The 26,917-nt window shown below is 45.1% G+C and overlaps 1 protein-coding gene across 3 annotated transcripts in view; it reads right to left on the bottom strand.

Moving 5' to 3' along the window:
• The window catches only part of DSCAM (DS cell adhesion molecule), a gene marked incomplete at both ends in the record, with an annotated part of 734,316 nt that overhangs the window by 802 nt on the left and 706,597 nt on the right, over nucleotides 1-26,917 (bottom strand). For all 3 annotated transcript variants that reach the window (XM_080695506.1, XM_080695507.1, XM_080695508.1), the window contains 2 exons: nucleotides 15,811-16,113; nucleotides 17,924-18,121. In XM_080695506.1, the coding sequence (XP_080551632.1) occupies nucleotides 15,811-16,113; nucleotides 17,924-18,121 (501 nt within the window). The remainder of the gene's footprint in view (nucleotides 1-15,810; nucleotides 16,114-17,923; nucleotides 18,122-26,917) is intronic.

Genomic DNA, 26,917 nt, shown 5'->3' with positions numbered 1-26,917 from the left:
TGCATCAGAGGCACCATGTCAACTGGGGCAATGTGTGACTGCTTGAGCCCATGTGGTTGGAAGTGCTGGGAGCAGCCAGGGCGTGAGGAGGGATGGACGATGCTCAGGGTAGGGCAATGGAGAGTGGGCTCTTGTCCTGACCATTCTGCGGGACTGCGTGGTTGTGGCCAACTCCTTAGTAACAGCTTTCTGTGATGGCTTCAGGAGAAGACACTACCGCAAGCGATCTCCCTACATGCCTTCCTGATCTGTTAAGGTCTCCTTGGTCCCTTCTGTCCAAGCTGTGCTATCTATAGTAATAAGAATAGCTTATACCGAATACCGTTCTTCTACTTCCTGGCCAAGGGCGTGCGCGCGCTCTCTCTCTCTCTCTCTCTCTCTCTCTCTCTCTCTCTCTCTCTCACAAGCTCCTCTGGTGCCCTGGAAACACTTTCAGGCCTCCTTCTTGGAGAACTTGTCTTGTGAGGAGGGCTGCCTGATGGCTGGTTTCCAGCTGCACCTACACATGGAGCTGCCCTTCCCTCAGCTGCTCCTGGGCGGTAACTAGCAAGACAGCTGGCTCTGATGTTTCTACCCAGGGCAGGCTTTCCCTAACAGGCGGTGTTTGCTTCAGGCTTCCCCGCAGCCTTCTCCCAAGTGTACCGCATCCTGAGGTGCTCCCTGCCCACTTCTTCCTCCCTTTTCTCCTATCACAGGGGGTAGACCTGCATCGGCGTCCCCGGGCCCTCCCTGCCTTCTGCATCCTCTCTCTTCACAAGAATGTCTTGTCGCACTTCCGCTGTGTCTTGTCACCTGTTCCTTGGAAAGCCTGAGCTGACATGGTCTCTGCAATTTTCAGTTACTGATGTTACTGCATTGAGGGTCAGCTGTGACCTCTAGGTGCCACGCTATGGTCTTCTGGGTCTTCATCCTGCTTGTGCTGTGGCAGCGTTTGGCACCGTGGGCTCCCAGGTGCCCTCTCTCTCCACCTGGGGTTGCCATTGCTCATTCTCCTCTCCTGCATCCTCTTCTATTTCCGTCCTCTAGATGGTCACTTCTTCCAGTGGCCTGGTTGGGCCTCTGTCTTAGGGGCTTGGCTGCTGGCATCCTGTCTTTATAAATGACTCTCCTTTCCATCTCGCCCTCCTCTGAGCCCTGGGCTTTAATTCCAAAAGCTCTGCTAGCCGTTTCCACATCAATGTCCATCCCGTATCTTAAATGTCACAGTCTACAAACCCAGGTCACCGATGCCGGCCCTGGCTCGCACCCTCACCTCCCCCTGCTGGCTTCTCTCACACGCCTGGTCTTTTTTAACGTCATCACCATCCTTCCCAACCTTAACGTGTTGGTGAGAATGCTCCCAACACCTAGGAAGGTGTCCAGGCAATTGACTCCTTTTATCCCTTTTCCATGGCCTGGCTCAAGTCTCCAACCTGCTCCACCACCCCTGAGATGAATGCATGAGGGCAGGTGGCCCCCTCTACATGAAGTTTGCAAGAAGCACTCTTTAGTCAGAGCTGGGCTAAGCCTGGCTCTGGGTTCTGCTGTCTAGGGACACACACCATTAATTTTCCATCCCTGCCCTTCCTGTCCCCCTTATTTCAATAGAAGGGGTATATGTGCAGTAGGCTGGCGTGAAGGCAGTGCCATCTCGAGGCCTGAGGGCATGTCCTTCTGGGCATACCAGGTGAGCTGCACTGGTTAAAGAGCTTGCTTAGGGGTATGCAGTCCTGGACAAGAGAGGCCAAATAGGGAGAGGATGTGCAGGGGAGAGACACATGATGTTCTGAGCTCAGGGGACAGCTATGGGGTGTAAGAGAGGAAAGGACTTATGAGATGAAGGAGGCCCCAGGAAGATGGTTCAGAATGGATGACTAGGGAAAGTAGTTGCAGATAAGGATAGGCCAATACAACTCTGACTCCCTCCAGGTTTTAAGCATAGGAGATAGGGTGGCAGAGGAGCCATGCTATGCTTTGGATATGCTTACGATGTGTCCCCAGTTTCATGTAGTGGAGGCTTTTCTTCAGTGTGGCAGTGGAGGGGATGGAACCTTTAAGAGGTGGGCCCTAGTGAGGGGGTCCATAGGTCAGTTGTGGGACCCAGTCAGTCTCTCTGGTTTCTTGTTTTGAGAGGTGGTCTTTCTCTCCCACATATATTCTCATTTCCACTATCAGTCATGGGTCTCTTATCAGACCAGTGCTATGCCTTTAGGACCTTCAGCCTCTATCACTAGAAGCTAAATCAACCTTTTTTCTTTCTAATGTTAGCCTGCCTCTAGTATTTTGTTACAGTAACAAAAATAGGCTAACACAAACCATTAGCTGTAAAGAAATGGGTAGGGAATTATCATAATCTAGTGGCAAAGATGGTGGGTTTGTTTTCAGACATGTTGAGTTTGAATATCTAGTAGGCATCTTTATCTTAGGAATATAACTGAAGCACAACTCATTGCTTACTACCTGAATCGAAAATATCTGAAAGTTCCTGTTCTTTTGCTTTAAAATATTCCCTGCTTTCCTTATTTTCTTGTAAGCTCACAGTCATCCATTAAGATTCCCTCATCTAGTGTTTTGGGCTCTGAAAGTGCATGGTGGAAGAGCAAGAGTAGGTGGTCCAAGAGAGGGCTGCCATAGCCAGCAGATACACTGTCAGGAGTGTTCAGACAGGGCTTGCACCCAGAGCCTCAGAAAATGCCTACAGGTTTACCCACTGAAAGAGAAGAATTAGCAGAAGAGAAAGAAAGGACATACGCGAATAGGGAATAACTAGAACCAAGATAGCACTAAGGGGCAACTTACACAATTTAAAGGATTGTATATTGTATAAATTTTCAAAATGCTGTTACTTTTATTGAGATTTTCCCCCAGATTAAGAGGAATGATGACCTCATCTTTGGCAAATCTCCCAAATGATTTCCATGTCCTGGCATCACATTGGCACGCCACTTGGTGCTGACAATTAAGAAATCCCCTTGCACGTTCTCATAGGCTGTCTCAGGCTATCTTTGCCCTATGAACCAATGATGAGTAATTATATGATCTCATTAGAACTGTAGCATGTGATTCACTAAAATGACCCCAGCCACACTTTGGACTTGACTTACTGAAACCAAACGCATCAATTTGACGTCGGCTTCCTATGGTGAACTGAATTAAGGGGAAGCCCAGTAATAAATAAATGCCTTCGCAACAAATTGGCCATTAATTTCTTGCAGAAAGATATGGCCTAATTTTGCATTCTTGTGGTAAAGGTTTTAGTCACCTGCTGTGTCTGGGGGTGGGGCTGCCATGGAAGACTCTACTGTTGAAGGCGCAGGTATATTTCATAATGTGGATTAGCATTATTCCTACAAATCTAAGTTAAAATAATAAAACCTTATACAATCAAAAAGTACTTATTTTCAGGTATGTGAATGGATGTGTTCCCCTATCTTCTCTATCAGGGGCTATTTGCAAACAAATTATCTTGAAGGCATAAGCATAGCTTTATTTAAGAAATACACTGAAAAATTGTTTTACAATGTGAAGAACATGTTCTATGTGAATTAACACACCTTAATTGATCCATTTTTAAATTTGTGGATTTTTACATATCCAGTTAACTAAAAGTGATTATCTGTCTATCCCTAAGAGTCCAGTAAGCCAATGATATCTAAGTTTTATTTATTTATATGGCTATTGTTGTTATTACCATGCTGTTCACATATTTGAGGTCATGTGAAGGATATTTTTTATGTTTATTTAAAAATGTAGGTTAATAATACCTCATGCTGTTTTCAGAGGCCTGACTCCATCTTGCACAATTGACACATGTGTAATGTGTCATAACAGATTTGGGGGCCAGTCTCTATCCCAGCAATTTTCCTATAAATATTCAGAGCATAAGGAAGCCCCTGAAAACCCATGGCCTCTTGGTCCTGGCTAGATTACAGAGTACTCAGGGATTTGATGAGACAGAATAAAAATGTTTAAAATAAGAGACAAAGCCCATGATATCTGCCTCTGCCTGTGGGAGTTTCCCAGTTTAGATGTGGCAATCAAGAGGGTTCTGGTAGCTAAAAAAGATTGGTGAGAAGGACAAATTCTTCATAATGGGAAGAGCTCAGCATTGCATCTTAACAGACAAGGGCTGCTTGTGTTTGCCTATTGCAGGTCTGCCAGCACTCTCTGAACATCCAATATCTCTGAAAGATTTAATTTTACAGGGAAAGCTTTATATAGTTATATGATGCTTTCTTTGGAATTTTTAACTGTATATTATTTGATTAGGACTCAAAGTAGCCCCTCCAACCCTGTAAATGCTGCAAATGAGCTCTCTTAATAATCCATGCACTTATGGGGAAGAAAACACCAGGGTGGTCAGTGGTGAGTTCTGTCACAGGCACTTTACCTCCAATAAAACCCCAGCCCACTCGCTACTCCAAATACCAGTTGAGAAGCTGGATTGTCTAGTACTCTGGCCTATGCTTTTCAGGTGTCATACATACAAAGAAAACTGATGCAATCACTACTCTAGAAAGAGAGGAATGACGTGGGGGGCATGGTGGCCAGTGGGACATGGCCACCCCCCGTCCTATCCCTGTCCTAGGCTCTGCCTGCCTGCTTCCTTGACTGCCACTATGACATGGGGCATGCAGCCTGGGAGAGCATTGCTTGCATTTGTCTGGATCTGGGCTTAGTTTCCTCATTTATAAGATGGAAAGAGTGGCATGGACCAGACAGGGCTATGGTGAGGACTGCATAGGCTGCTTCTGCTCTGAATTCCAGAGTCACCATTCTGGGCCACCAGGTCATGGGTTCTATGACTGTCAGACACACGTGTCCTGGGTATCCCGTGGGTTCCACCCATACTGCACCAAACTCACAGCCAAAGCCTAGACTTGGTGTTCATTCATGCGATCGAAGGCACATAGAAGGGGTAAACTGCAGACACCAAGAAATGTGTGTGTGTGTGTGTGTGTGTGTGTGTGTGTGTGCGCGTGAGAGAGAGAGAGAGAGAGAGAGAGAGAGAGAGAGAGAGAGAGAGATCACAGGAAAAGTAGTACACCAAAAGTAAAGATGAACACATGCCTATAATCCCAGTACTTAGGAGGCTGAGACACAGGAGGATTGTGGGTTTGAGGCCAACTGAAGCAACTTAGCAAGATTGTGTTTCAAAATAAAAATAAAATAGGGTTGGGGGTGTGACTCAAAGGCAGAATGTTCCTGGGTTCAATCTGAATAAGAAGGAAAAGGAGAAGAAGGGAAGGGGAAAAAAGAAAGAAGAGGAAGAGGAGGAAGAAAAGGAGGAGATCCAGCTTCCATCCCGAAGGCGGGGAGGGCCAGATGTGGACTCCTCCTGTCCTCTTTCCTCTGCTTCTCTAACTGCCCACACTTTTAGCCCCTCCAATGTAGCTAAACCTAGTTAGTGTCTGCTTTCCAAACCCAGCAGGAACCTGGGCCCATGGAACATGATCCACTACTGGCTTTGGTGGGTTTTAGCTGCACTGTTGCTTACCACGTGGCTCTCTCTGCTCTGCTGCCTGGGCTCGCATGCCCTGTGTCGGAGGTGAGCGATGAGGGGACTGAACGAAGACTCAGAGATGCTGGAGCACGTGAGGTCATTTGAGGCTGGGATGGGGTGGGAAGATGGATGATAGGAAGGGAGTGGAAGATAGAGACAGAGATGCAGAGTAGAGGGAAGAGGAGAGCGGGAACCAAAGAGATGGACACACACACACACACACACACACACACACACACACACGCAGGGGAAAGCAACATGGAGACACAGATCCACTGAGAAATGGAAATCAGAGATTGACTGTCACAAATAGAGAAAAGCAGATGGAAAAGAGGCACATGTGAATGGAACCATGGTGGCAAAGAAGAGTAGAGGGAAAGAGGGTATCAGGAAATCAGATGCTCTCCCTAATATGCAGAAGCTAGGGAGAAAATGGGTCATAGGAGGGACTCTAGATGAAGAAAGAGATACTATAGATGTGCAAATAAGGTGACCTAACTTAGTTGGATGGGAGGGGGAAGAGGGAAATTCTCTAATGTACATGATGTACTTTAACAAACATATCAATGTCAATCACTAAGCCAAACATGAGAAGGAGGGAGGAGGAGGGAATGGGGTGGGAACTGGGGAAGGGCTAATTGGGTGATGTGTTCATGTATGTCTCCACCATCTTGTACCCCATTAAGATGTATGACTATAATGTACTAATAAAAAATTAAAAAAATAAAAGTGTGTGTGTATGTGAGACAGAGAGATAGAGATGAGAGAGAGAGAGAGAGAGAGAGAGAGAGAGAGAGAGAGAGAAAGAAAGAGAGAGAGAGAGAGAAGGAGAGAAGAGAGAGAGAGACAGATACAGGAACAATTGCCTATGAAGTTCACACTGGCTATGAAGACATGGCACTGTCTAGCCTTCTAAGATGTTCTTCCCAGGGTACTGGCCACCTCTCTGGGACACCTGGTGTTCACACTGTGCCTCTTATGAGGCACTGCAGGTCACTAGGCACCCAGCACTGAGCACTGCCCTCCCGGAGGCAGCCGGCAGCAGCTTTGACTCACGCCTCGAGGGATGCGGGTGATTTAGCCATTATTGCAATGTTATCCCTTATTATTTGATCTAATGGTTCATTTCTCATCCTCTACTACTGCCCTCTGGGGACCTTCAGTACCACTAATGTCTCTGAAAGTTCAGATTAAATAAAGCAGCATTGATTTCTCCCTCCGTCCCTAACCACTTTGCACGTGGATGTCATTATCACCTCTGTGTGTGCCTCCTGCCATGGATCACATCTCTGCAGTCCCTCACCCAGCAGCAGGCATCGGCCCAAAGCTTGCCCCCTCCCTGGCTGGCCCAACAGTGTGAAACTGCTCTAGGAAAACGCTGCCTCCTCTTAGCTGAAGACAAGAATAGCAAAACTCCCTGAACTTTCTCAATCTATTCAGACTCACACACACAGTCTGAATGTATTTCAGCTTTGGCAGAAGGATTGGAAGATCAATACTGAAACGGAACAAGAATGAATTGATTCAGAAAACCCACAATGGATGTGGGTCCACTAAAGTCTTCCGCAACAATGATACCTGCTATTTACCATGCACTGCACCAGTGGGAGGGGTCTGAAGACCACATTAGTGACTCTCCACAGATGGTAACTTTGCCCTCTGGGGCCATGTAGCAGCATCACCTACGGACATTATTGTGGTCATCTGTGGAGCTGGGGAGGGGTGCGAGTGGCATGTACTGGTCATGGGCCAAGGCTGTTGCTCCATCTCTTACCCTGTGCAGGGCATCCAAGTCATACAAAATCACCCTGCCTCCACTCCTTATGGTGCTGTTGTTGAGAAAACCTAGTTTCAATGATCAAAGCTCACAATTGTCAGCAGATCCATACCTCACTTTACTTGGAAAACACTGAATTCAAGCAGTCTAAGGAATTGGGCTATGCCAGGCAGTAGTTCTTTATGGAAAATGTAAGATTTGTACCCAGTGAACAGTGAACACAGGCAAACTCCCAATGCCTTTCTCCCACTGAACCTGGCCAGGCAGGACACTGGTTTGGAGCACTGCAGAAATCCTTTCTCTGCCTTCCAGTAGCACTGGGAGTCCTCTGAGTTCTAGAACTCTCGTCTTTAGCCAAAAGCAGAGGCACAATAATTTCTCAGGGCGTCATTAAGTCTAGCAGAGTCTTTTTTATGCCTCGAGTTATCACATCTACGAACATGAGGGAAATCTTCCTATATTAGGAGGTAGAGGAAAAGGGCAGAAGGAATGAAGTCTTTTCTGTGGGTAGGAAGTCCAAGGCACTCTGCGATGGCCTTTCTGTCCCTCTCTGCAGTGCTTTCGTAGTCAGAAACCGTGGAAACATGAAAATGCCTTTCTAAATTCATGTGGATGAAAGTGAATAAGTCGTTAGGAGCTTGAGTTGCCTCAGGGGAAACACACCAAGGATCTTTCATCAAATTCTAACAAGGTTTGATGTCTGTGAGTAGAGGGAGCTGGATACTGATGCAAAAACAAGAAGCAAAGGATGGTTATCTTGAGTTCTAGCAATTTCAATGACAACCACAGGGATTTAGACTTGCAACAACACAACAGTACCCTGGAGCTCACTACCAGGGGAATGTGGATTCTGCTCATATCAGAGGTAGATGGGATCTAACGCCTTTTTACTTTAATATTAATGCTGCAACATGGTAATGAAATCTTGTAAAGGGATCTCTCTTAGTAAACGAATCTGCAGTCCCAAATGGCAACCAGGAGAAACCCTAAATAAATAATGTGCTATTGATATCAGAGGTCTGTGCACGCACAATCCATTACCATTCTTGCATGTACGTAGGCTGCATCATGCATTTTTAAGAGCTCACTGACAGTGTGCTCTTTCTACTTGCTGGTGAACTTGAAAAACTGCACTGAGGTATGAAGTAGGACTTCAAGTTGGTTGTAGCTCATGAGGCTTCTGAAATAAGGAAGTTCTAAATAAGGACTTGCAAATCTTTCCTTGCATTTAGGCGAGTCCAGAGCTCATTCATGGGGATTCTGAAGCACCCACTTGGGAAGGACCCAGGAGACTCAAAGTCAGATCCAGTTCCCGTGTAAGGCCCATTGGTAACCAGGTGCAGGTGACCACCTGGCCTTTAGCCCTTGATAGGCACTTTGCATTCACCCTGCCGGGAAGCTGGAAGACACATCTCAGCACATCCATGCATCTCAACTCAGCTCCCTGTAGAAGTTGAGTTACGCTGGATGTAAGGAAACTCCAGACAGAGAAAATACACATTTCTGGAGTGGGAAGAGGTCTAGGATGGAGATCCAGGGTGGAGACTGGTAAGGAAGCTGGGGCTGATTCCTGAGGGTCCTGTAGATCTCTACTGTGAGAGTGGCAGGAAGCCACTGAAGGGTTTTGATGTGGGAAGTGTGGCTCATACTTTAAAGGATGTCTTGTTTCTTCCCAGTTTGGGACACAGGATGCCTTAGAACTTGGTAACCACAGAATCCTCATTGGACCACATGAAAGATGGTGGTCTCTGCTGTGTTCATTTGACCTTTTAGAATCTCTCTCTCTCTCTCTATCTCTATCTCTATCTCTATCTCTCTGTATGTGTGCCTGTCTTCCATAACTGGGTATGGTCTTATTTCTTAGATTTTCCTAAAATTTACCTGTCTTCAGGATCCTTTTTCTGCTGCCTCTGATATGACAAGTTACTCTGGTAAGTGAATGAAACTGGGAAGTTTCACTTGAATATATCATCCCCTTTATGTCTTGAGTAACACCCAGTATTTTTCTATATTCAATCAATACGAGTGTCACACTTTTATATTTTGACAGATTCTGTCTGGTCAAGTGGTGAACTTCTGGTCACTGTGGAAAGCCCCTTTTCTTTGTCATATTTAGCGCTGGACTCTGGAAGATTCCCTCCTGTCCCTGGGCAGGACCCAGAAGGCCCCCCTTCCTCTCCATCACTGGTCTATCAGGGTGCAGGCCTCCCCCTCACTTGTTACCTCCAGAGAGACTGATACAGAGGACAACTCCTCAACACTTAGAACTAAGTCCCAACAAACCAGCTGAGAAAGATAGTGAGCTGTCTAAGTAGCTCAGAAGTCAGAGATAAGGCAGCCAGGACCAAGAGGACATGCACTTTGGAACAGGAGGTCACAGACAGCAGCCTGAACAGTGGCAGCAGCCACACAAACGGCCGGGGAACTTGGAAACATCAGAGGTCTTGGGTTCAGGGACCACATCCTAAAACCAGCAGCAGAAATGTGTTGGGGTGGGGAAGAAGGGGGTGGTGTAGAAGACTCAGGGACAGAGTTGCTAAGCTCTCATACCAGGCAGACAGCCTTAGAGTTCCAAGCCTGGGGCCACTCAGAACCAATCTTGCTGTCTCTTAAGTGTTCGAGGATACCCACAGAGGACACAAAAGTCCAGAGAGAGCCTACAGAAAGCAAGTGTTCATGGGAGAGCATTGGTTTCCTTGAAAGAGCCAAGGTGAGCACCTTCAAATAGCTGCATCTGCACAGAGTGTGCAGGAGTAACAATGCACAGAGGCCTGCTCTGATGGCTCCATGTTCTTCTAACTTGAAGTTCACCAGGAGCATTTGGAAGTTCGCCTGCGTTTGGCGGTTCAGAGGGAATTCTAGACCCACACTCTGAATGCCAAGCTCATCCCTGTCTCTGGCTGCTGGCTTTGCTCTTCTCTCTTCCTGGACCACCGCCCGGGAGCATCTTTGCTGGGCTCCCTCCCTCATATCCGTGACATCCCATTCCCTCTCGGAGGCCTCCCTTGGACATCTTTCCCCAAACACTCTTTGCCAAATTTGACCTCTTCCTCTTCTCTTACCATCACTTTGCTATAGCTTTTTTGTATAGTGATTGTCTGCCTTTCAGAAATGTTAAGTCTTTCAAGGCAGGGTCTATGTGGTCTATCTACCATCATGCCCTCGGCTTCCAAAACAAAGCCATTTACTTAATGGATGCTCAATACATGTATGACAAAGGAAGAAAGGGCAGTAGGCAGGAGGGAAGAAGGGGGCTTTCTCAGGAAGAGGGAGCCCAGAGAAACTTCGAGTGTTCATGTACACATGAACATGTAGGCACCTTTGTGCTAACGTATGTGTGTCTATGTTGTGTGTAATGCGTGCATATGCCTTAATGTGTGCATAAGTGTGCATGCCTAGGCACATGCGTTTGTGTGCACACACACCTGTGTAGGAATTGAAGGTGCTTGTGTTTGAAAGGAGATCCTTTTCATACTTCTTAGAGCAACATTCATAATAGAAATTTCAAGACTGCATTTTAGTGATGTACAACAGAGAGGAAGAGGATGCAAGACCCAGGGCTGAGGGCTCCAGCTTGCCCCTGAAGGAGGAGAGGCAGGGAGATGGGAGACATGGTGGCTTGGACGTGTGAAGCCTTGGCTCTTGGGTGGAAGCAGGAATCTGAGTCAGGTTACCTGCCAGGAGTGGAGCTCAAGGTGGTAAGGGAGACACAGGGGGCATGAGACTGCTGGGGTTACTTGAAGTGAGGATTTCTGGAACTTAATTCTTACTCAAGCGCCAACAGGAGGCCATGCAGACTTCAGAGAGGGAAACGGCACGATTAAAAGGCAGCTGAGGACAAGATGGCCAGGCTGGGATAGAATGGTGCTGCCCACACAAAGCTGCTCTTCCTGCAGGTAAGCACTCCTCCAGGTGAGGGCTGGGTACCACCCCTCACTCCTCTCTCTCATTGGTTAAATACACACATTCAGGGCACAGGGATGTATGGGATGAATGGACTGTAAAATTAAAATTCAGTAACTGCTTCCAATAGCTGGTAATTTTATGGATGAACAAATTGGTGGCAAGCTGTGGCCATTTCCAGCCAACAAACGATGTATTCGTCGTGGGAGGGGCTGAGATGCACAATTATGTGTGGAGCTCTAGAGGGTGTAAGTGTGGACATGCAGAGGGCCCAGGCTCTTCATATTTGAGGCTTTAAATTGACTTAATGAGCTTTGTGTGATGCCATCTCTTGATTGCATAGGATAAACATCATGAATAAAGAAGAAGCAGTAATCAAAGAACGTTAGAAACTGGTGCAAAGTGCTACCCGAAACCAAGACTAGGCACGGTAATCAAGCTGCTGGGAGCCATGCTGACCCAGAGGAAGCAAAACCGTGAAACTCTGGCAATATCTCAGGAAATAAAGAATGAGAGATACTCGCTTGCTTTTTTTGTTCTTAAAGATGGAAATAGCTCTCTCTTACTGAAGTAAACAACCACACAATTAGACTCCTACCTAAAATATAAAGGCCAAGGATTTAAAATTCAGGTATTATTAAGAATCTAAAACTAGGTTCTGATGCTGGCCTATGGATAGCCACTCACATTTCATGGGGAGCATCTGTTTCCTGTGAAGAGCTTTGCTTTTGATTCAGGAAGGAAGAGACCACAAGCAAAATCACTTTGTTTAGAAGATGTGGGAAGATGGTATAGACTTAAGTGTACTCTTGTGGTTGACTGTTAATCTATAGTGCTTGAACTGCTTTAGCCAATTGGTCAGTGTTGTCGTTAACACAACCATAACATATTCATTCACTCAAGAACATTTATAAAGTGTGTATTATGGACCAGACACAGCGCTACATGTGTATGCCTAATATTTAATGCCCTAATGTCCATGATGTCCATTCACAAACATGATAGTCAATCACTAAACCAAACATGAGAAGGAGGGAATGGGACGGGAAAAGGGGAAGGCCTAATGAGTGATGTGTGCATGTATGCCTTTACCAACTTGTACCCCATTAAGATGTACGACTACAATGCATGCATTAAAAAAAAGGAAAAGATATTTCATGAACATTAACTATGTGCCTACTGGATATTTGGCAAACCCCAGGAAAATAAAATAAATCTAAAACATGTTTTCTATTTTCAGGGAACCAAGATATGGCCACGTTTGAGTAACTTGACAACTATTTGTAGCAAACCTAAGAGTTTGGGATGACAGTTGTTGGTATTGAAGGCAAGTGAAGAAAAAAGGTAGGAAGAAGAAAGTCATTAAAATGAGGGAGAACTAACAGAAGAGAAAGATTTCCAGAGATTTGGAAGACTATGAACAGAAGCAGGTTTTGACTGACCTCTTCTAGAGCTGAGAGAGGACACAGGGGTAGGATGTGGTCTAAAAGCACGGCTCAAGGAGCTGCTTAGACATGCCTCCAGTTAGTATCAATGCTAAACCACACCTCTTGTTCTATATTAATTCACCTTGACATGGCTGTGGCCATCTTGGGTTATAACTTCCATGATTACCCCTGAGTAGGCCAGTTTTCCTCAATGCTAGAAATAGGAAAAAATATTAGAGTGGTGTGCACCTGACTCTTTCATATTTTCTTGCGATGAATCAGACCCACTGAGGCCAGAAGTCACTTTTGTCCTGACTCCTTTATAAAACCTTATCTTTCTGACTCAACTCAGAGGAGCCAGCTGGCTTTCTGCTGCCCTGCACTGCACTTGGGTCACTAAGTCCTTAGTACCCTGCAGCCTGTTCATTCCCAGATCTGGATAACTCTTTTCTTTAGCATCTTGGTTCCTTCAGACTCATTCTTGTACACTGGGGCTGAGTTGCTCCGGAACATATTTCGTGTCCCACATTGATTTTTGTTGCATTATAAAGGAGCAATGAAAAAGGTTCTGAAGATGAAAATATTTTTCTAAAGCATATTAAATATTCAATAATAATATGGTCACCTGGGGTAGACAAAAGAAGGTTTTTGGACGTTAGAACTGAAATTGATTTAAGAAATTATTCATACCCAAAGTTATAAAGTCACCATACTCTAAATAATGTATTAAGACAATACTTTTTTTGTGATCTTTCAGCTACTCTAATGGATCTAGGCAACAATGTCATGAAAAAAGTACAAACTTTGAAAAACGATTAATCCAACAATATGAATGACATGCCATCAAAAAGAAACCTCAAACCTTCCATTATTCAAAGGCCTGAGTAAGTAGGCCAGTCATTCAACCTGGAAGCTTGTTTGATGCCCTCAATCATCCTAGAACGGGAGCTGACAGCTGTGTTCTCTTAGATGGATTCAGAAAGTACTTAAAAGGTGGTGCACAAATGAGCTACTGCTTCTAGGACTTCAGTGGCCTCTGAAAAAAGTAAATAAATAAAGGCAGGGAGAAAGCAGAGGCCAGCAGCACATGTGGGACCCCATGGGATCCTAACAGTAGCCTCAACAAGATAACAGCAGAAATATCAACTAACAGAGCTCAGCACTTTCTCTGTGAACTGTCTTACCCACACTATACTGCATGCACCTTGCACAAACCCAACAAAAAGGTGTCAATATTAGGCCCACCTTATAAATACAGCAACTAAAACCCAGCAGGCCTGAAACCATATCCACAGGCTCATTCTCCTCTCTGTCCTTCCTACCCACAGGCCAAACAGTTACAAAAAGCCACAGCATTTATCCTGCGTGTTTCTGCATTTGCTTTGCAGATAACTGCTGACAACAAAAAAATACTTGAAATAAAAGCACCCACAAATAACGGCTCATCCTCTCTCTCCTGCGGAGGTAGACAGAAGGAAAATAAATGAAGCCATCATTCTTCACTGTAAGGTGGGATGAATCTTGAGTTTGTTTGGAAGATTATTTGCTGGGTAGACAATTCTTATTTTATACATTCCTATGAAGGCTCATTTCAGCTGGGTTTTGTGCCATAAAACCCAAGGGGACTTGAAATAATCCTAGGGTAAAGATAATTTTTTTTTTATGTAGAACTGGTATAACGGTTCAGAAGATAGGTGAAATTAGAAAGCAAGCTAGACTCAGCAGGACTGGAGAGTCCAGGAAGGAAGGTCTACGGGCAGGTATTTCAGGTTGAAAAAAAAACCAAGTGATTCTTCAGAGGAGACTACGACTGGCCAGCGAGGTGGAATCAGCCTGAAGGTTTGTTTTAATGGTGTTGCACAATGGTTTGCAAATACCATAGCCAACACTTCAAAGCTCTGAGTTTCTATCTACAACTAAGATTTCTGCCTTCTCTTAAAACAAGAGCCTTGACTAGGTTCTGTGTCTCCCGGAGATCAACTAGCAGGACTTTGCCAATCCTTTCCTTTGGACACACTCTTAAACTATTCTCCTAAACCCCTTGCACCCCACTGGACTTCTTTGGTCATGTCTGTTGTTCATCAGCTCCTGCCAACTGTATACTATCTATATCCAAACTATTCATGTATTGTCAAATTAAAGATTAGACTGCCAGCTGCTCTAAATTTTCCAGTCTTTGTCATCTCGAGTAAGTTGGTAAAGCTGAGTCCCAAATGTTGGCTCCTGATAAAACCTCTCTGCTTTCAAAAACCCTTGGCATTATAGTCTTAAAATACAGTCCCATATTTTTTATATTCTTCTCATTAAGCAGTGAAGGGGTTTCTTTTCTTGGGTCTGGGCTCCTTGGGCTCTGGGACCACTGGAATAGTGGAACATAAAAGAGATGCCATGATGTGGACATGCTTGACTGTGGCCCTTAAAGAGTCATGTGTTGAAAGCTTAGGCCTCAGTGTGGTACTATCAGGAGGGTGGACATTTGAGAGGTGTAGTCTCACAGGAGGTCACTGGATCCTTGAGAGTCCTGCCTTTGGACTGGATTAAGACAGTACGCATGGGACTCTGAGATCCCTTTGGATGAGTTGTTAGAAAAGAGCCCTTCTTTATGTCCAGGCCTCCCATCTTGCCATGACCCCTCCTCTTCCAGGTGCTCTCACTACTGCAATACGATTTGCTGTGAGTTTCTCGTAAGAACTGAGCTGATGCCAGTACCATGCCCTTGAACCTCCAGAAATGTGAGCTAAACAAACCTTTTTTCATCATAAAGCATCTAAGCTTGGGCATTTTGTTGTAGTTAATGGAAATCGAACTAATACAGTTTCTAGGCCAACCTTGAGAAACTGGCAATTTTCACTGTCTCTTGGAATGCTCACGCTATCATAACTAAAAGCCACCATTAAGTGAAGAAGCTCAAGCCAGCGTGTGGAGAGACCTACAGGGGGAGAACTTGGCCCACCCACTGGCTTGCTGGGGGAGTGAGCCATTCTGGAAGTGGGTCCCTTAGCCATCACTGAGCCTCCTCCCATGAGCCCTGCCCACATTTCAGATTCATGAACAAACCAAATGACTGTGATTTTCAGCCAATGAATGGGATGACAGGTTATGCAGCAATCAATAAACAGAACACCCACCCAGTCTGAGCGCTGGAAAAGCTTTCATAGTGGACGAGCGGGAACTAGGTAACGGACGCTCCTGCGCGGCGGCCCACGCCTTGCCTTCCTCACCTGGCCGATGGGCCTTGGGAACCGCCATGTTCATCACACGACCTCCATCCTGAGGTTTGGGGGGAGAGGCAGTGAACCTGCAGATCCCCGATTCTGAAGGGGTGCTGGAGGTCAGACTGTCCGTGTACTCGTTGGTCCCTGCCGTCAACTGCTCGGAGGATGTGTCTGATATGAAGCACTCGGTGATGGTGAACTTGGCATGCCTCAGCTGCTCTTCCATCTTGGCGTGCTCGTAGGCCCTGGCCAGTTCTTCGTACGTGGAGGAGGCACTTTCTGTAGAGACCATACTGCTTCTTGCTCGATCTATAGCAGGGAAAAAAGAGGAAACAAGCCGGATGACTCATCACTGCCTGCCAGCACCGACTGGATGGCCCTTCCTGGCTGGCGGCCACTTCTTCCCTGTCCTGGTGGGAGACTTGGCTCGTTGTAAGAGGATTCTGCCTCTGTCACTCTGCCGCCAGTTTTCTAAACCTCAGCAAATTCAGCTCAGGGGATCTTGGTTTCAGTTGAATCGCTATAATCAGATGTCCCAGCCCCGGGCACCTCCATAAATAAGTGATGCTTCCCCTTGAAGAATTCTGCTTTCAGTGAAAGCATTTGGGATTGTGGTGTTTGTGAGGGCCAGCACCTCCCTGCTCTGACTTGAAAATCGATCTGAACCGCGGAGACTTTTTAATTGGCAAGGACGATTTTCTTTCTGCAGCTCAGCATCTCAGGCCTCAGCTTGGGAAGGCAGACTTGAGGATGCTTAGAAATGAGATGATTTTATACAGACATGGGCCACTAGGCAGAATGTCTCCGACCCCGGAGACTCATCCTTTGCTTTTGCCAACTTTCACAAGGACTAGAACTGTGTGTGGTGGTGTATGTTTGTAATCCCAGTACGTGGGAGGCTGAGGCAGAAAGATTGCAGGTTCAAGGCCAGCTTTAGCAACTTAGTGAGAGCCTCAACAACTTAGTGAAACCCTGTTTCTAAATAAAATATTAAATAGACTTAGGGGCATGGCTCTGGGGTAGAATGCCCCTGGGTTCAATCTCTAGTACCACAAAAAACAGAATAAATGAAACAGCCAGAACAAAACCCAGGACAAACATATCTTTTAACTGGGCCATATCATTGTGAGCAGAGAAATCTCTGCTTTTTAAACCTACTAAAAAGTTTTGAAGTCACCTCTGTGGAACCTGCAAATCTTCTAAGAGAAAGAGCAGACATAAAAATAAATCTACAAGGTGATGCCCCACCTCTGGAACACTGTTTTGGAAGTGTATCTTTGAGAACAAAAGAAAAATGAGTATTAAAATTTCCCACAGCTATCAGGTTCAGATATAATTTCTTTTCAAATTTTAAGGGGTGGGGGTGGGGTGGGCATCACAGCGCTATTCTTAGGCCCGTCTTCAGAGTGAAATCTTGGTGGCTGGTGCCGTAGACCAGATGACTTACCTTATAATCAAGCCCTGTTTAATTGTCAAATGGATCAGCCTCTGTTTTCTATAGAGAGCGCTGTGACCTGGCCATACAGTGTTAGGCGTGGTATCTTAATTCAGGAGTTGGGAGTAGGTCAGACGCCCTCAGAGTGGTATCAGCAATTATGGCAATTGTGTGATTGTGTGGGTGAAAATGTAAAAGTTTCTATATTTCTCCCAGCAAGGTAAGAATGAGAGAGAGAGAGAGAGAGAGAGAGAGAGAGAGAGAGAGAGAGAGAGAGAGAGAGAGAGAAGAAGAAGAAGAAGAAGAAGAAGAAGAAGAAGAAGAAGAAGAAGAGGAGGAGGAGGAGGAGGAGGAGGAGGAGGAGGAGGAGGAGGAGGAGGAGGAGGAAGAGAAGAGAAGGGAAGGGAGAGAGAAGCATAGGGTGTTACCAAAAGGTAACTTTCTACTTGGCTCTGTAGCATCACTGGGCCTTGCACACAGGAAATACTGCACTGTACAGTTCCATGGGGAAGTAGAAGAGAAAGGACTTAACAATTTTAAAGTGACCTGCAAGAGATAGTCGGCAGGAGGAGAGGAGGGCATCTTTTCCCTCCCTAAGGAGCTCTCAAACCTCACAATGTGAGCCAGGGAAAGCTCTGGGCCCTACTGGGCCCCAGGGATGACAGGGCAGAAGCAGGCCCTCACCTGTGTCCTGCGACGGGCTGACGCTGTAGCTGTCACTCTCCTTGTCCACAGATCCTGTCGCCCTGGGTGTCGGCAGCCTCCAGTCCGTGGTGAGGGTGTGCGCGGAGATGGTGGGGTGGGGTCTGTTGAGGGTCCACTGGCTGGCATACCGGTTTCGCGCGGTGGGTCCGGCCTTTGCATTCCTCCTGGTGGTGGGGTCTGTGCAGAGCAAAGAACAATGTCTGTCTTTGTCTCCAGGGAAGTGTGGCCAGCTGGGATAGAGTGACAGGGGTAGCTGTCCCTGCCCAGCCCTCCACAGCAAGCCTCCCTTTCTTCCTTCATTTTTCCTTTCTCTTATGGTCCACCATATTATTGGATAGCAAAGCATTTTTCTTTTCTGGTATTGGCTAATCCCAGGGGCATTTTACTTTTGAGCTGTATCTCTAATTCTTTTTTTATTGATTTATTTTGAAACAAGGTCTTGCTAAGTGTTGTAGCTGGTCTTGAATCTGTGATCCTCAGGTCTCAGCTTTTTGAGTACTGGGGTTACAGGCATTTACCACTGTTGGCGGATATTAAAGCATTTTTAAAAGCCCTACAGGAGAAAGAATATTATATTTGGATGAAGAAATGTAGATTCGGGTCTGGGCCCTTAATAATTTGTGACTTGTATATTTATTTCAATTTCCTAAGTGATAGGTTTGATAGGAAATTTTTGGCTGCAAGTTGTTTGCTTTCAGAGTTTGTAATATGCTACTCTAGGCCCTTCTGGCTTTTATGACTTGGTTTGGGAAGTCTGGAGTAATTCTAATTGGTTTGCCTCTGAATGCCAGACAGTCAGCATCTTCTGCCAAATATGCGAGGACATGACTTCCTTTCATCTGTTGAATTAGAGCCCCAAAGATCCATCCACATCCTAACTCCAGTAGCTCAGAAGAATATCTTATTTGGAGAGAGTTGTTGCAGGTTTGATAGTTAAGATGGGGTCACACTGGTTTAGATGAGCCCCGATCTAATGTGACTGGTGTTCTTCTAGGAAGAGGAGACAGACACAGGCGAGGAACATACTCCATAAAGGTGGAGACATGGAAAGTCTGCATCTTAGTTAGGATTGCCAAGGATTGTAGCAAAGTATCAGAAACTAGAAGAAGGTGAGGGAGGGTTCTCCTCCACAAGGTGTAGAGAGAATGTGACCCTGGGGACACCTTGAGTTTGAATTTCCATCTCCAGAACTATGATGTCATAAATTTCTATTCCTTTAAGCTACCTAATTTGTATTATTTTGTCATGGCAGCCCTTGAAAACTCATGCTGATGTCTCTTGAATTATTGCTATCTTGTGCGTACTCATTGTTTACGTTGCAATCGTTTTATGCATTACCTGAGCTGCAAAGATGTGAAGCTAAGGACTGTATGTTTGGCCCCAACATCCTCTTAGCCCTTTGCCTATGAAGGCATATCTCTCCAATGGAACTATCTGAACTTTAACGGAGACTTACATTATTTAATACAGAGAAGAAATGGTTAGCCAGTATTTGGGTTTTATGTGTCTATTGTCTACCAAAGGAATGGCTGCTTCCAGATGAGTTCCATCTTCTCTACACCTGAAACAGTCAGTGGGGCAGAATGAACTCAATCATGGTGAGCTAAGATACAGGATGCTCTGCTAGCAAAGAATGTTGGAGCCTGGTCATGAGCCACCTCTTCTAAAATTATTTGGAACCTGGAAGAGGTTCAGTTACCTGGAGTGATTTTTGGAACCAAGGATCCTAGGTGGGGCTTGAACTCCCTGCTTCTCAAAGAGGAATTTTGTGCACTTACTTTTTGGGGTGACTTAGTTTCTTCCAAACACAGCTGCCTATTCACTGTTTAGCATAAAGGCAGCAGCTTCAAAGGGGCAAAACCGCAAGGGCCAACACAGACAGGTGGGCCCGGGCTCAGCTGCGTGCTCTCCTGAGCCAGCTCCTTTTCCTGGAGCAGGACAAGAATACTGATCTTTGGCTCCATCTTTAGAGCCCACAGGTAATTCCTGGCACACAGTTCACTGAAGGAATCCCTGCAGCTCTGAGTCACTTTCTGGATGAGCAATGGTAGCTGAGACACAAATTACAGAACAGGTGATACAAATGGAACCCATGCCTTCCACTCTTCCGTTTGGATACTGCTTGTTACTTGGCTACACTCAACCTCATCCTGCCTAATATTTTCAGATGGCGTCCACATGACAATGGCTTGCTTCTAATTAATTTTTGGATAAGAGAGTCAGACACTGGGGAGAGGGCAATGCCTTTCTCTTTAAATGGAAGCTTTCTCTTTTTGCAAGTGCCTGGCTATTGGACTTCGAACCTAGCCACCATTCTATGATACTGGCTAGGAACATTAAGAGGATAGCCGAATCGATACTTTTTAAGATTTCCTAGGTTATCAAAATACTCATTCTTGGTGCATATTCTCCGTGGCATTGATTTTTAGACACATTTCACCCTTTCTTGCAAAATTCCACAGAAGACTTTATTGGAAGATTTTTTTTCTGGCCTTGATTAGAATGCAAATGAGTTTTGCTCGAGTGCATAGCCCTCTACACAACAAGGTGTGAATGCTAATTGTGTTTCTCTGCTGCAGCGTTAGGAGAGAGGTCCTCAACTAGATAGAAAAACATTGTCACGGGTAGGAGGCTAAATGTCTTCCAGGCACTATCGACTTGATAAGTGGAGCTTAAATAAGTGCAGCTTGTTATTTAAATGCTAATGAATCTTTTCCAGAAAATTACCCAGTCCCTTACATAAGTTTTAGAGTCTCATTTTTATTCTTCTTTAAGTTTATTGCAGCTCTAGCCGTAGATCATTCTGAGCAGGTTTTCTCCTGCTAGGGATGGAGGACAGTTTGATGGCTCCACCAGTATTTCCTCCAAATCTCAAACCCTCACCTGAGTCTTTTCCCTGCGGCTGGCTCCTCAAAGGCAGGGATGACGCAACCCCCTGTCCTCACCGAGAGTACCCCATTTTGTAAAATTCCCCAGGAAAGCCACACGTGTACCCCTTGATTAAAAGCCAGAATCTTTTTAGGTTAGCTTTGTTCATCATCCCCTTTTTTTAAACAGACAAGGCTCGTGTTACCAGTGGCCTGATATCGTTGAAAATATAGGTCACGATATGAGTATCTGTTCTGTGCTAAACAGGCATCCTGGAGTTGAAATTGTCTCCGGATGTGGAAAACGATGGAAGGCACTTGACACATTTCTTTAATAATCAGGTCTCTGGAGCCATTGTTTTGTGCCTGAACTGAACCGTGCATGGCAACTTCTGAAGTAGATGCTCAAATGAAGACGTTTACTTAGATTCTATTCGGTAGTCGTCTTGTGTGTGATTCACTAATTCATCCACTGAAGAAATAGTTTTTTTTTTTTAATTGGGATTTACCGGCCTTGTGTAGAAAGTACTTTATTAGGCTCCCCAACCTTTAATATAAATAAAACTTGATAATGAAGCTGCCGAGGGGTTAGAGGGTAAGTGATATAAATAGCTCTTGGCCTTTCAATGCCGGGTCTAAACCTGCATTAAGTTTCTGCTCATTGAATCAAATTATTTTAATTATCCTGAATTTGGAATAAGAGAGGATTTTGTGGATAATAGGGTTACAAAACATGCCGTGTGCACTGTGATCACCGTATTAATCTGCTCTGACCCCATGCTGTTCGTTTTCTTGTCTCGCAGATGCTGAGGCCTGAGCTGTACGTGATGAATGTATCAGCTTTCTCATAGAGAGGTTGGGACTGGGAGGTCTGACAGCTCCTCAGTTAGCTAACCAATCTTTATCCAGGGCTGGTCGCGTGTTGGAACAATGGACACACCTTCCCCACACCAGGAGTTTCCCGCTCTTATCTCTAGCGCTCTTTTGCAGGATACAGTATAATTTTTCAAAGTCTCCTCAATGATAAACAGTATAATATATGAATAGTTTACAACATGGATATATATATATATATATATATATATAGTGTATATGTCTCTATCCCTTATATGAAACGGTGCATTATTTGCATATGGCCTATGTACAGCCTCCCATTTATTTTAAGTCACCTCTAGATTATTTGTGATGAGTACGATGTAAATACTATGTAACCAGTCATTGTACTGCATTCTTCCTTGGCATAATTCACTTTTGGTTGAATCTATAGATACAGAGTCCTGTGGATACAGAGGGCTGACTCCTCTGTGTGTGTGTGTGTGTGTGTGTGTGTGTGTGTGTGTGTACATGTGTGTACATGTGTGTGGGTGTGTACATGTGTGTGGGTGTGTACATGCATGTGCGTGTGTACATGTGTGAGTGTGTGTACATGTGAGTGTGTGAGTGTGTGTGTGTGTGCATGTGTGTGTGTGTGTGTGTGCATTACATGAAGTCAATTATTTGATCCAAATATCCTTTAGCATCAACTCTGCTCAGAGGCCACACACAGTGATTGAGGGTGGGGCTTTGGGGTTAGGTTGTATGGGTTTGAAGTCCAATTTTATTCTTCTCTAGATGGTTCCCTTGCCCTCCTGTCTGACACCAGTGACACCACTGCCATCCTTAGATTTGAGTGAACATTCCAGAGCATCCTAGACACCCAGGAGAGCTTGATAATTCATGAGCCCCTGCCAATGGACAGTAAGCAGCAAACACCTGGTGAGGGTAGAGCCAAGTAACCTGAATATATTGGGAAGATGGTGGCTGGAGATGTGCTGGGCTGCTGAGGAAGGTGAGACAGAAAAATGCCCATGAGAATCATAAACTAGAAGCTAGAGAATATCCCAGTGCTTGGGAGGCTGAGACAGGAGGATTGCACAGGTTCAGAGCCAGCCTCAGCTACCTAGTGAGGCTCTCAGTGAGACCCTATTTACAAATAAAGTATAAAATAGGTCTGGGAGTATAGTCCAGAGGCAGGAAGGCCCCTGGGTTCCACCCCCAGAACCACACACATACAAAATTACCCAGAACAATGTATGCCTGTGCTGAACATGTGCAGGCTTTATCTTCTAATCATTTTCTGACCAATACAAGTATAGCAACTATTTGCATAACATTACCATTAAATTGCATGATATTGCATCATATTATATTGTGTTGCAAGTAATTTAGAGATGATTTAAAGTACACAGGAGAATATATGAAGGTTGTATACATATGCTGTGATATTTTATGTAAGGGACTTGAGCATGCTTCTATTTTGACACCCCTGGGGGTCCTGGATCCAATGCCCCATGGATACTGAGAGACAACTATATATCATGAGTGCTTGGTACATGGCCCTATGCACAAATGAATGAATGAATGACTTCCAGGTAAATATGACCAAAATAAATGGTCAAGACTACTATTTATCATTTTACATGTCTTCATACCTTGGCACAGTATGTGAGTAGGAACCATTGATTTAATATTTCATAGGTAATGATCTTGTTGGCAAATCTCTAAAAGTATGCTAGGAGATGATTCACATGTTTAAAGATGCTTCTGTCTCTTTGTGAGGAGGCACGTACACCCATGGAACAGATATCTCAGGATATAGTAGACAAGAAAGACAGGGGGAAGTCTTGACTGGCTGAGTCCTAAGCTAATGAACATTCCTTTAACTCCTTTCTTATTATCGTGGCTTCAGAACTGTTAGTAGATCAGTATGAAAATATAGTTTGGGAGCATCTATGATGCATAAGATACTGTAGCTGGTGTTGGAAAAAATGATATGACTAGAGAAACTCAGTTTCAATTGTTCAGCTTATTTCACTGGAGAGAAGTGGATATAAACTTAGCAGAAGACGGCCCAGGGATGCGTTTTTAGAGTTAAAAGCAATACAGAGCAAATTGTTACCTTCTCTCCCATTCTTATAATAAGATTTTATTGCCACTCTCTGACAAGCTAATAAAATGCTTAGAAACAGTTTTTGCAATGTGATCATAGCAATATTCAAAAAGCATATTTAGATGCTCTTATTAAAAATAAAGAAACCACTCACTGGTAACATCATCCTAACATACATAATAGAAAAATAATGCTTCTTGCAGTTGAAAAGACACAGAACACGGTTGTCCCTCAGTATTCATGGAGATTGGTTTTAGATACCCAAATCAGCTGATGCTCAAGCCCATTATATAAAATGGCGCGGTGCTTTCATGGAACCTACACACATCCTCCCGTGTACTTAAGCCATCTCTAGCTACATGCTAGTAAATCATCGCTGAACTGTATGATTTAGGGAACAAGGCCAAGGAAAAATGCCTGTGCACATTGAGTTGAGGAGGAATGCATTTTTCTGCATATTTTTGATTTTTGTTCAGTGGTGTCCACTGACGCAGAGCCTGCAGGTACGGCAGACTAAATGTAAATGAACCTCTGCTGCTGCATCAAAACTGCAGCGAGAAGCTCCCGCCTTCTAGGACCAGGCTGCTGCAGGTGTAGCATCTGAACTCAGCTGGCACACTCTGGGGCAGAGGAAGCAAGTGGGGGTACCAGGCTTTGGGAAGTTCTCAGGGCTCAGGTCCTGAACCTGTTGAGACCAGCTACTCCCCCTTCCCCCAAAAAACCATTTCTAACTCTAAATTTAAAATATGGTATAGGATGTTGTCAGTCCCTCATGCTGTGTTTTGGGATAAATATTTCATAACAAGATGACCCCTAAGGTCTTTTTCAATACAGAGTACTCTGCAGATGATAGGCGTGTGATTTCATTGGGAAGGGAGGGGACAAGAGACTAATGCATGAATTTGAGTGCCTTTTGCTGGATTTAATGAAGACCATCATAAAGGGAAGAAACATTGTTCTCTCAGAGTGTAGTGTTTGTGTGGCACTGGGAAGAACATTTCAGAACTCCAAGAATAAAAGACAAGTGACTGTATAGCTGTTTGTCTGTCTGTCTCTCTCTGTCCCTGTCTGTCTGCCTGTCTCTCTGTCTCTGTGTGTGTGTTAACAAAAATTGAAACTAGGGGTGCTCTTTATCTTGAGTTGCACTCCCAGCCCTATTTTATTTTTTTATGTTGAAACAGTCTTGCTAAATGAGTACACACTTGCCTCCACCTGCTATCCTCCTGTCTCAGCCTCCCAAAGTCCTGGGATTCCAGGCGTGCCCCGCCATGCCGGGCTCCATCTCACTTTTTCTTGCGACTTGCCTGGCTGCTCATGGAGCCTCAGGGCTGCATCCTGTGGACAGTGTGATGGAGGGCTGCAGAGGCTCCTCCTTCTGCCCCTTCCAGAACCCTTGCTCTGCTTCCAAGCTGGTGGTCCACTGTGAATGTCTTCCCAAAGGACCCAGATCCAGGGCAGCCCTCTCCTGTGGCCCCGCACCCCACCCACTCTCCACTGCTTTATTCTATTCTATTTTTGTCTGCTACTTATCAAGAGAAAATAAAACACTCTAGTTCCTTGTTCCATGTCCGTCTTTCCCCACTAGAATAAAATGAACGTCATTTTGCATTTCACTCCAGATGTATTCCCGTCACTGTGCACTGAGCTGTGTAAGTAAAGCAAACCCTGGGCAAACAGCTTTATAGGAGCTGGATGGATGGGTTTTTAAGCGTCCCCAGCGATGCTTACAACTCGGTAGCCCTGGGTTGTTCCTGTGTATGCCTCCCAGGGGCGGCCACCCTGCTGCTCACCTCCCACTGGTGCATGTTTTCTGTGTGTGACTCAGATTCCTGTCTCTGTTGATATTTTAAATGCCACAAAAGCCACATCCCATGGTTCTGGGCCTTTTTATTCATGTCTTTGGAAGATTCTCAGTTCCTGTGTTTCTGCCTCACTTCCCTCCTGCCTTAACTGTTTCTGACTGGCCTCTCTGTTGCTGGTGCCTGTTGAACACTGAAGGGAGGGTGGAAATAATACAAGTTACCATTTAACTGGCAGAAGGAACTATTGTGCTGTGAGCTCAGCAGGCTGGAGGGAACCTGCGCTGATGCACTAGTGGGGCAGAGATCCGATGGACACTTCCTCCTGCCTTCTCTAGGATTCATGGAGGTATTTCCTACACCAGGATCTCCCAGGAGGTTGTTTTAGTGCAAATTCCTGGGCCTCACCCTAAACCAACTGGATCTGAATTGTTAGTGTGGAGCCCTGGGAATTGAAAATACTGGGTGTCCAGTGTTTTAAGCAGGCACTCAGGGCCATTCCGATGCGTACTAAAGGTGGGAAACACTGCAGGGTGTCCGTCCTATTTCTCCGGCTGTTTCCTGCTCCTTTGTTCCTCAGCTTCCAATCTGACTTGGCCGAAAGAACACTGAAGTCCATATATCCACCTGGAGGCCAATCTCTTCCGAGACTATCAACTTCCCCTAATTAAATAGCAAGGAGTGGCTCAACAGCCATCAGAGTGGTGTCCTGGAGGGGCCAGGAGCCAGAGCAGGTCGACTGCAGGGGGAGCCCATGGCCGGAGAGATGTAGAAGGCTGCAAAGTCCTTCTCAGGAGCAAGGCTCACAGATCCGCCCCTTGGGGAAGCCAGTTCTTACCCACGGCCCATCTATGTCTTCAGAATGGATCAATACCCTCAGAGAAAACAGTGGTGGGGTTACAGGAAAGGAGAAGCTGAAGACCTCAGCATCTTCCTTAAAGCACTTTCCCAGTGAATCCCCACACGTGTCAAAACCCTACTGTGCATTACAGCGCCATTGCGCAATCAGCTGGCTGCTCCACGAAGCCCACTATGCTTCCCCAGGGCTCTGCAAGCTAATATCCATGAAAAGCAGCCTCCCACATTGTGATATTTACTTTTCTAATGATAACATACTACTCTAAGAATACACATTTTTTCAGTGATTACAGATTTAAAAGCTAGATATCAAAGCTTTTAAAATGATAAGTGGGACATCAATTTCTCAGTCTTTAAAAAGATTTAGGAATAGTCTCAATTAGGAAGAAAAAAGAATATCTAATTAATAAGCTCTAGATACATATTAAGGGATTAAACTTCATTGCAGTAATTAATTTCCATATATTATTATGGAAGCAAATATAGATAACTAAACCCAATATAATCTCCAGATTAGCCA

Source organism: Muscardinus avellanarius, assembly GCF_963383645.1.
Source record: "Muscardinus avellanarius genome assembly, chromosome: 5".
In the NCBI taxonomy this organism is placed as follows: domain Eukaryota; kingdom Metazoa; phylum Chordata; class Mammalia; order Rodentia; family Gliridae; genus Muscardinus; species Muscardinus avellanarius.
The sequence above is the reverse complement of the archived record's forward strand: the minus strand, read 5'-3'. Positions and strand labels throughout refer to the sequence as shown.